Source organism: Acyrthosiphon pisum, chromosome A2 (genome assembly GCF_005508785.2).
Source record: "Acyrthosiphon pisum isolate AL4f chromosome A2, pea_aphid_22Mar2018_4r6ur, whole genome shotgun sequence".
In the NCBI taxonomy this organism is placed as follows: Eukaryota; Metazoa; Arthropoda; class Insecta; order Hemiptera; family Aphididae; genus Acyrthosiphon; species Acyrthosiphon pisum.
In genome coordinates this window covers 1,853,928-1,865,343 of record NC_042495.1, presented here as the reverse complement: position 1 = coordinate 1,865,343, position 11,416 = coordinate 1,853,928, and the positions used below count along the sequence as shown (strand labels likewise).

The following is an 11,416-nucleotide window of genomic DNA, read 5'->3' as shown; positions in this document are numbered from 1 at the left end:
AGGTATAGCTACTTTACTAGTACAACTATAGTAACTACCAACATTTTGTGTTAATATTGATATACTTACTTACCTCATTAAAGATCTTGTATTTATGTAGGTAGTAAAAGTGTAAAGTGTAATAAATCGATAGTTTATAATTGAACAGTTTATATTTATTTTCATGAAATTTGAAAACAATTGTTAAAAATATTTATAACATTACAATAATTAATTATTTGATTAATTATTTAGGAAAACCTACAAATTATAATAGAAACATACTCACATTTTAAAGATAAAATACAACAGAATAAAATATAGTATTAAATAATAAAAATAACACACTGAAAATAATGTATTAAATAACAAATGTAAGTACATATAAAAAAACATTTTAAACACCATACCTACATCATAACACTAATAATAGAAACAGGCAAAATCATAGCACCAATCTTCATGCAACTATTTTAAATTTAAACTAATAGAAAACAATTAGTAAACAACAAAACAATTGATTGACTACCAAATTTCTAAACAGAGTATCTGATTTACTGATAGCGTTTTTTCTTTCTTTTTACCTGAAACAAATAATGACATGCTTAAAAGTTAAAACTAACACTTACTGATTATTGTTTAACATAAAAAAAATAAAAATAAAAGAATAAACTAAAAATAAAAAATAATAATTTTTAGTGAAGTAAATTGTTTACTTTTTATTAGGCAGGTTGTAAATCTACCTAAGTACCTTCGATATTAAATAATCTATAAATATTAAAGTTGTACAATAAGCGTATGATCTGGCAGTTGTTGCAAAAATTTGAATTGATATATAACAGAATAAAAAGTCATCCAGCAGTGACACTTTTTTAAAAAATTAATGATTAATTAATGTAAATTTAAATGATCTCTGATTTTCCGATGGTGTATTAATCGTCTAGACACTTAAGTCTCTACTAAGGACATTTGGATGATTGATTAAGCGAAATTATAAACATTTATAAAGAATTTATGCTATTTTGGAGATGGCATTTACATGAAGATCTGAGTGTTTAGTATGATTAGTGACAGGGCACCTATTGTACTGATTGGAATGATTACATTTTATGTATATTTAAATGTTTAACAGCTAACCTGGCGGTATAATTTAATTTATTCAATTAGACTTTGAGCAAAATAAGGAATGTACTAGTTTAAAGTAGTTTTACCTTTTTTTCTTAATGTATAACGTTTATAGTAAATATATTTTATGTTATATTATTTTACCTAAAATAATAATTTCAATACCTAAAACCTGAAGACAAAAGCAATTACTGAATACCTACCTAATTAGTTTTGTAATGATATATTACAAATTGCTTACTTAAGAAATAAAAAAACAGACACAGTGAAACATTATAAACTAAACGATAACTGAAAAATAATTAGATTAAGAATTAACACATCAATATGAATTTACATTTACCAGAAATAACATGCAGAAAAAAATGTTAGACATGATCAATTTGATTTAAAAGAAACAAAACATCATGCATTTGATTAGTTTTTAAAAATAAAATATTAATGTCAACAATTTCCAACTTTATTCTCTATTAATTTATACTACCTATACAATTACTAATAATATATTCAACATTAAAATAGTAATTGCTAACATATTTTATTTCAAAAGTTTGACTAAATATAATTACAAAGTTAAATCATTTAATAATTTAATTTTTTATTGATGAATACATGAATCATTTTTAAAAATATTTCCTACTTTAGATACAATCTACTTGTTTATAATTATATACTCGCAAACACACACCAAATCACTATATTATATAAAAAATAACTAAAATCAACAGTCGTAGCTCATGGCCATTCTACAAAATTTTAAACTTCATAATTATCCTCCCTATACATTTCAAAATATCTTAAAAACATGATAAATAATAACTTTGTAACAATTTTAATTGTTTCAAATTGATAAAATTCTATTAACATAAAAATTAATAAACATTATATTTATTATTAATACAAATAATTATTTTCTTACAATAAATTATATTACATCATAACCAAGACCAAGGATGTAGTTAAAATTATTTTTGAAGCAGAGGAAAAAATATATTTTGTTAGGTGGAAACTTCCATTAAACAAATACATTCTTGACTAAAAACTAATAGCCATATAAAGCATAGTATACTAAATAAAAATACATGACAAGTGACAACATTGAAAAGATTTCACATCTTATTTTACCATTTAATATTATATTTTTATAATAATTATGAAATAAAGTGATGATTAATATCATCAAGGACCTATAAAAATCTTTAAATACCAATAACTTAAAAAAAAAATTGTCACTTATTAAATTATAAATGCAAATTAAAATAGGATTTGAATATGCCTAAATTAATTTTACCCCGTAATTATTTAGGAGTTAGGTATATAATAAATAATATAAATATATAATTTTGCGGGTAAATTACTAAGTAATATATTAATATGTTATATACTTTCAGTTATATTCAAAATACCATTTAAAAGATGAAAACATTATTAAAAACAAAAACCTTATTTCAATTTTATAAGTGAAAGCTGTTAATTTATCTAACAGATTCTTTTAGGAAATATATTTTTAAATAAAAACCCTTACTTTAAAAGTAAAGTCAGTATTTACAGTTAGAGATATTCATTTAATATTATTAAAACAACAAACAATTTAAAACATAATAATGTTCAACATTACACTAATTTTACTTGAATAATTGAATTTAAATGAGTAAGAAATTTAGAATCATTAAAATTAAATTTTAAAAATTAGATAGGTTATTAAATATTAAATGTTTATGGGATTGAAGATTGAATTACTGGAATTCCATAGTGTCTATAAAACAAAGTAATACTTGTTATACAAGTTAATAATTGATGGTTCAAATTGAAAACAAAAATGAATTTATAATTGACAAGGTTGGATTATAACTATATATAATAAATTATATTTTAAATTGACAATGTATGATGAATATATTTAGTGATAAATAGCCAAATACCAATGCATGGCATATTCAATATTATTTTTTTTTACGTAGGTACATTAAAAAATGTTTAACACAATTATATTTAATATAATAAATTTAACCTGATTGAATTTTGAATCAAGAAATATGTAGGTTTGAAATCATATTTTTTTTATTTTACTATGGATTCTCTTTTGGGTAGTTAAAAAGCTCCAACTATCTATTTTAGAAATTTTAAAATTAAAAAACTATTGATAAATAATTTATTCCCAATAAAACAGTATTTTAAGTGGTTGCAAGCTTGAACTGGATAGTTGAATTATTGATCTATATTTTTTTGTTATATTTGATGAATTATTGTTTATTATATAGATAAGATCTAGTTTAATTTAAGTATTAAATAGATGTTATCTAATAATATTCTATAATAATTAAATAGATAGTAAAAATATTAAATCACTAATCACACTCATAACTAAAAAATGTTTACCCAGGTACATCGCTAGGGTACAAGCAAGTCATGTGTTACTTTATGGGGGGCATAGAATCTTAAAGATATTGAAGGCTGCAAAATTAAATAAATATTGGTAAAGGTTAACGATATTTAACAACGGGCCTGTATTTACCTATACTTAATTAGCTACCATTATTTTTTAGAATACCTTAATACATTTGGTAATATATTAACAGGTAGTTAAATCTAAAATCACAGTATAAATGGAAGAATAAACAAAAATTAATTATTAACAATAAAATCACAATATTACTACTAAAAATAAATAAAGGAATTTTGGCACATCGTTTCTAAACATGGGAAATTTAATGTCAAACCATAGTTTCCATGTCACTTATAACTTCAATAATACCACTTTCAGATACTTGAATGGCAACCCTAGTGAAGTTTTCTTTACTTTCAGCTACATTTCTTACCTTTGTTTTTTCACAGTTAATAACTCTTTTTTCAGTACAAGGTAGATTATCAGGTTCATCAATATTAAGTTTTTTGTCATCCATTTGATATGTTTTATGAGTTTTATTGCTAGGAGAGGGTGACAAGAAAATAGTTTTCGAGTTTACATCCAATATATCATTATTTGAGTACTTACTGTTTCCGTTCATCAATTAGCAACAAATAATAACATAAAAATTAGTGTTAAAAAAATAAGTGACATAATATGTATTATGTAAACTAGCTACACTGGGTGATTTTTTCAACAGTTAACCCACACATTGTCTTAAAATGTATTAGGTATTTTAAAATAATTTTTTTTTTCAAAAATCTACCTTTAAAAATGTATAATGATAAAAATTGTACAACATAATGTTTTCCAAAATTTTTTTTTTCGTTATGGTTCAATGAAATATTTTCAAAAAGCTATTTTCTTGTTTTTTAATGTTAACTGTGAATAAAATCACCCTGTAACATATTTAGTTTTGTTATTACTTACTTATTCAGAGTTTCATAAAGACCGTGTTCTTTGATATACGATTCAACCAACTCGCTAATAAGAAATTTTACACTTTCATTACGAGACAATGCTCTACGTACTTTTGTCGAACTAACTTCATTTGTTATCCATTCAGTTACAACAATAATGTTTGCCTAGAATAGTAGAAATAATATATAATATTTAATAATATATAAAGAAATGTACAAACATTAATATATTAGATTACCATGTATTTAGTTAGAACATTGGATTCATAAATAAATTTATGAGGATTGGATCCCGAACGACTAACAACAACCAAACCATAATCTCGAACAATAGCTTCTATCTATAAACAACATATTTTATTCATTATTGTTATGTTTTAAAATAAAATATTACTTGTGAATACATTAATAAATTGAATTCTGTACTCCATTTAACGTGCAACATCAAGTTCTAGTGTCTACAATAACTAATAATAATAAACTTACGTCATCATCATTCCATAACCCTGGAACAGCAAAAGATTCCAATAAATCAGCACCACACAAAAGTCTTACATTCACTGCTCTGTTTTGGTTTGAATCATTGGCATCGAGATTTTCAATAAATTGGAGTGGGAATAATGAAGTATCAACTTTTATAGCACCATTTAGTCTAGAAGTGATTATCATATTGAGATGATTCTGTAATATCATTATAAGATATGATTCAAAATTCATAAAAGCAAATAAATGGATAAATGTTTACTTGATGATATTGTAGTACTTGTCTCGTTCTTGTCCAACCGTTTTGTTTTACTTCCCAATCGGACATCTTCACCCAAGGTAATGCAACTAGAGCTTGCTCGATCATTGCACACCTATGTAATGACGGTGCTAGATCTTTCTTTTTATACGAATCATGGGTAGGTGACATCAAACCACCACAAATTGTATGACCCAAACGATTTAAGTGATCTCGGGCGATTTCTAAACAAAATCATATTATAAAAATAATTTAACAGATTCTACAAAAGCAAATAATAATATATTTTACCAAACATTCGCAAATGCATATTTGTTGGTGGGTTAAAAGATCCAGTTGACAGCAATATTATATTTTTGTTATCCAAAAACATAGTTAAGCATTTAAGGGTAATTTATATTTATCAAAAAATTATAAATTTAAATTGTCGATGACACTAAATAAGAAAACTCGTAATTCTAATCTGGTAGGAATAAATGTTTGTTTATTTATAACAAGTTAATTTTAATAATTCTTAACGTTGAAAGTTACTAAATTAATAAATACTAGTACCTAGTAGTCAGCGGACCGAGTCACAGAGAATAGAGATCATCATAATTGAATAATTGTAGTCATTACTCATTAAACAGTTATTTAATTTCTGTTTCACTTTCAATTTAATATTTGACATTTGAATCGTTTTGTTATCACTTATCACCATTCACCATGGGCTAATATGTAATCACTGATCTCCGTGAACTACAGCCAGGTTAGGTTATCCATGACTAATAAGTTTATTTAGTCATGTATATTATATCCACCTTGAACTACAGAATATTAATCTGGGTTGCTACATAGATATCGTATAATAGCTATAATAGCTATAATTTAACCTTTTCATTTTCGCATTATACATTTATGTCGGGGGACGGGGTGGCCGAGCGGATGAAGCCGGCGCCGGTTCGATGCCTGTCGCGAGTGGCATTTTTCTTCGGACAAGTCGTGGTGTCCGGAGAGAAGTGCCGTCATCCCCCACCTGGACATGGCAGATACCTTCGGGTGCCCAATAAAAAATCTGCCAAACCAAAACACACGTGTTTGAGCTTTAAGTACCCTCCCCCACAGTAAAAACCGCCCAATGACCTAAGTTTCCGCGGGTTAATTAATAATAATAAAAAAAATTTTAATCCGACGGTAGTATCATTGTATGATTTTTTTTTTCTCATTATCAAGTTGATATTTGAGCCTTGTGCATGGCTTAAGATAAACTTAAGCCATGGCCTTGTGGCAACTGCGGTATCCGTCAGGACATTTATATCGCTGTTCGTCACCTTTATATATAAAGTCGATATGTCGATAACGTGACTGGGTAGACGATGATAAAGCAGTTCGCGGTTTAGTCGTCGCCCAACCCGAAACGATAGGCGAACAACCAGAGGACGTATATTATATTAGATTAAAAGTTAGAAATTAATTAAAGAAGTAATGTCATAGACATAATATTATAAACTTAGTTTATAGCACGGACTAAGATTTATTATACAGGAATTCATCCTAATGAACATTTTTATTGACTAATATTTGTAACCATTTAAAATTCTTTTTCAAAGAACTGTAACAAGTCACCAGTGTTTAAGGACACTTTTGATCATGATAAAAGAACTTAGAACATGGTATCACAGAATAACGTCTGATGACCATAGTCTATGATGATGACATTAAATGTCATAAATTGTATGTGATACACAGTCGTGTGACGTAGGCATCGCGCCGCCGTGGCTTAAATCGTGATGATAACGTAACTCGACAGGGTGATACAGCGACCCACTTGTACCTACTGTACAGCAGAGCGACATCCACTTACCCACTTTTTATTTTGTTTTTCCCACAGCTTTTGAAAACTACTGAGAATTTTTACTTTTTACTCCCTCAAAGTACCAACTAGATTCACTTACCTATCAGAATAGATGCTGTTGAAGAAAATCTAAGTATTTTTACTGTCCTAAAAGGTGCAGATGACAGACACAAGTCCAAATTTAAAACATTTATAAATTTAATAATTTAAAATTAAAAACACAAAAACTAATACATTCATCACTCCGCTCAGAGTCTAAAAAATATAACGATAAAAAAAATGTAAAAATATACATATAATTTTAATGGAATCCCGGAAAAAAAGACCAAGGAAAAAAAGAACACGGAAAAAAAGACCAAGAAAAAAAGGACAATTTACAATTTTTGAAAACTACATTTTAAAACCGAGAATAATCATTTTAGTTATTTTGTTGTAATTTTATAATTAATGTGTACATTATAATATATTTTTTGGATATTATACACAATTTAAATTTAATAAAAGGAGAAATTACCTTCATTACAAATTTACATAATATTATTTATACGACCATCATGTAAACAGTATACACACAGAAAATTGCCTATATTGAACTCCTTAAAAATACAAATCTTCATCTCTATATTATTATATTAAAATACAATTTAACTTGTGGTATAATAATATAGAGTAAAATAAATTTTTATTACTGGAAATTCCCTATGCAGAGATCACAGTGACCTATGTAGACATTTTCATACGTCTATGCTATTATTTAACATTTAGTCTGTTGACAGTCACTGAAGTGTTTAAGTGTTTTAAATAATATAAAAATTTGAAATGGAAGTTTTTAAATCCAACAAAGGCGGTGACAAAATGCCTTTTGAAGGCTACACATATACAGTTAAATACTTTGGTGTAAATCATATTACATGGAGATGTTCAAAAAGAAATAGTACAAATTGTCTGCAATACTAAAGACTAGTATCTTGAAAACGAACCATTCTGTGACAATAGGACTTAATCACTTTGCGAACAAATCCGAGTCTAAAATCAAGATATAAATTATAAATATAAAATAAAATAGGTTTAATAATAATAGTACTGACTTTAATGATGCAGGTGGGTAAATCAAATGTTGTAGTCACACAAATAAAGCATGTTTGTACTCCTAATGTTAATATTATAACATAATAATATTGTACTTTATATTTATTAAGATGATTGGTGTACAACTGGAAAACCATTCCACAAATGTTTACTGCTTGCTGACAGTGGAATAGGTGCCACTGAAAGAATAATATAGGTAATTTTCTGTGTGTATACTGTTTACATGATGGTCGTATAAATAATATTATGTAAATTTGTAATGAAGGTAATTTCTCCTTTTATTAAATTTAAATTGTGTCTAATATCCAAAAAATATATTATAATGTACATATTAATTATAAAATTACAACAAAATAACTAAAATGATTATTCTTGGTTTTAAAATGTAGTTTTCAAAAATTGTAAATTGTCCTTTTTTTCTGTTGGTCTTTTTTTCCGTGTTCTTTTTTTCCGATTACCATTTTAATGATATCAAACAAACAATAATGTAAAAAAAATATTTTTAAAAACCTAAAACTTTTCAAAGTAATAAATGGTTTAGTCAAATATTGAGGTATGGAATATAATTTCTATCATGCTTTGTCTTTATACGGGATGTAAACTTTTTGTTATGCTTTTATTATGTTTTAATAAAGTTATAACTTGTGGTGTAGTGAGTGGCGTCATTTGGGGGCGAGTAGGGTGGGCATTTGCCGTCCCCCTTATCATTATAGCGGGCCGCTTTCGGGCTGGCTATGGGCATAGGCGCAAATAATGTTTGGGGGGTGGGGGGCTATGGACTAAGCTCGGTGGCTCGGTTACGCTTAACCCACTGATTTTATTGGTCGAATTCGGTGGTTTAACCTTAGTTTAACTATTGTAAAACGAGCCCTCAGTGAGCAGTTTTTTTTTCAGTTTTATCATGGGCTGGTCAAAAATGTTGCCCCCCTCTCGAAAACGAAACGACACCACACTGAGTGTAGTATACAGGCCACAGGGCGATTCTTTTATGATTGAACACTCGTTATTTCAAGAAGTATAAATGTTTTTGAAAATATTATCTTACATAGTTTCAAGTCGTTTACAAAATAACGTTTTTATTAAAAAATTATATTTTCAAATATTTTTTATCCTTATAATTTTATTTTTTTTTACTTTTTTGAATGATAACAGAGTTATATTTACATATTCCAAAGCAGAATATTTGTCTAAGTATTTCGAAATATATAAATCGTATTAAGGGCGAGTAGTTAATAAGTTTAAGTAGAGCGTGGATTTTTAGGTTCTTAAAAGCTTAAAATATGATATGCTAATATGCTCTAAAAAAAACCTAAAATATTCTCTAAATATGCAAATAATTAGATTTTTTTTTCAAAATAATTCAATAAAAACAATATATAACTTTATAGTTATACAGTATACACTATCATTCCTTTGATAGGTAACAGGTAAATTATTTAAATTTAAACAATTCATACATAGGTATATAATGATAATATATTAATATGTGAAATGATAGTGAAATGATTGTACAATGAAATATATATATAAAAAACAAAATATTTTAATAAAAACAATGCATAATTTGCATGCCCTTTGGTGACAGCTAAGTTATTTGAATATAAAAAATGTGATGTACTTCATAAAATATTGTAGCTAGAAAAAATCACAAATCGAGAAATTAACAATATACATGATGTTTTAGAAACAATAATAGAATATATTCTAAACTATGTAAAATAGGCCAAATATTCTCTAATGTCCAAAATATGCTTTAATATGCAAAATACATTTTTTCCTACGAACTCTTTGATGGATAAATCGTCCACATTTCTCATCCTCGTAGAGCTGCATAAAGCCAATAAAAATGTGTAAAAAGCTAAATATTCGCGCTCTAGTTTTAAGTATTTAAGCTTTTGATGAGCTGAGTAATGGACAAACATTACCACCCTACCCCGCTCATCAAATCTTTAAATACATTAAGTTATAACTCATAAACTACTCGCCCTAAATTCGATTTTTATGTTTCGAAATATTTATAAAATAATAAATAATAAATACAAATATTCTGCTTTGGAATATGAAATTAAAAATCTGTTATCATTCAAAAAAGTAAAACTTAAAAATTATAAAGATAAAAAATATTTTAAAATACATTTTTTTAATAATAACGTTGTTTGGTAAACGACTTGAAACTATGTAATTTAATATTTTCAAGAACATTTACACTTCTTGAAATAATGAGTGTTCAATGATTAAAGAATCACCTGTAGTCTGTAGAGCAAAATAATTAGTACCGGAAATGTCTTATGCGGACCTTTTTATTAATTATCTTTATATGTTATTTGAGTGAACAAATTTTAGTCTTTCTAATGAAGTTGGTGAAAAGTGAAAAGAACAAGGGTAGTAAAAATTATTTTTCTTAGAAAATTGTCTAACTAATATCATTAATTATTTTTTTGTTGTAATAAATTATTTATAGTATAAAATATATACAATTATAATTATGATTTTAAATAATATATCAACCTCAATTTATAAGTGTCATCACTGTGTGGCTGTTTTTATCAAGCTTATTCATGTATTTTTATTTATCTCAGCTAAAACACTCTTATTGTACCCATGAGGTACAGATAGTGTATATAATAATAAAGGAAAAAAAAAATAATATATTAATATTATGTAAATTGTTCTTTTTTTACCGATTATCAGATAATATTTTTTTAAATCGTAAAGTTTATTTTCCCCCCATAATCATCCGCCCAGAAATGCCAACCGAACACCGTAACCCATGCACAACATTTAATCGAATCGATACCTTGTTCGATGTTGACGAATTCGATTTTCGAATTTTTTGATTTTTTTACTGACAATCGACCAAGTTGTATGCGAAAATTGGATCTAGGAAACTAGTAAAGTACCAATTTACAAAATATTGGCAACACGCGTCGCAGCCACAAGCCCGGTCATTTTAAATTTTATTATTCTCAATTCTCTGCCCCGAAGATGGGCTGCAGGCTGCAGCACGGTCAGAAGATACTGTATCATAAAAATCGTGTCTGCAGCTAAAAAGTTATTAAAAATATCGCGATTTTATCAAGGACACACCGTCCACGTCTGACCGTGGTTCGAGGAGTAAACATCGACTTGTATACAATTTATGACGTATTTTTATTTCATCGTACCGTCCGCACTCCGCGGTTTGTTTATCGCGTCCCAGGACCGACGATCGTCACCCGCGGTCGCCACCACCCCCGGGCCGCGGTACGGCAGCCTCACTCATCAGCGGCAGTGGGGCCTGGGCGGCGCCTGGCCACAGCAGCTCACTCGTGCACACGTTG

General features: G+C 27.4%; 1 protein-coding gene across 4 annotated transcripts; it reads right to left on the bottom strand.

Moving 5' to 3' along the window:
* Positions 1–133: 133 nt before the first annotated feature.
* Positions 134–5,885, bottom strand: LOC100168929 (nicotinamide/nicotinic acid mononucleotide adenylyltransferase 1). 4 transcript variants are annotated; one of them, XM_003247096.4, is made up of 7 exons: positions 5,465–5,881; positions 5,177–5,397; positions 4,918–5,112; positions 4,671–4,772; positions 4,442–4,596; positions 3,924–4,098; positions 134–563 (listed from the first exon to the last, which is right to left on the bottom strand). In XM_003247096.4, the coding sequence occupies exons 1-7, from the start codon at positions 5,544–5,546 to the stop codon at positions 534–536; spliced, it is 960 nt and encodes a 319-aa protein (XP_003247144.1). In that variant the 5' UTR covers positions 5,547–5,881; the 3' UTR covers positions 134–533. The 4 variants fall into 4 exon arrangements, with proteins under 4 accessions (XP_003247144.1, XP_001952445.1, XP_029345593.1 ...); XM_001952410.5 differs by lacking the exon at positions 3,924–4,098 and having other exon boundaries at positions 138–563; positions 5,465–5,879; XM_029489733.1 differs by lacking the exon at positions 134–563 and having other exon boundaries at positions 3,588–4,098; positions 5,465–5,885.
* Positions 5,886–11,416: the final 5,531 nt, after the last annotated feature.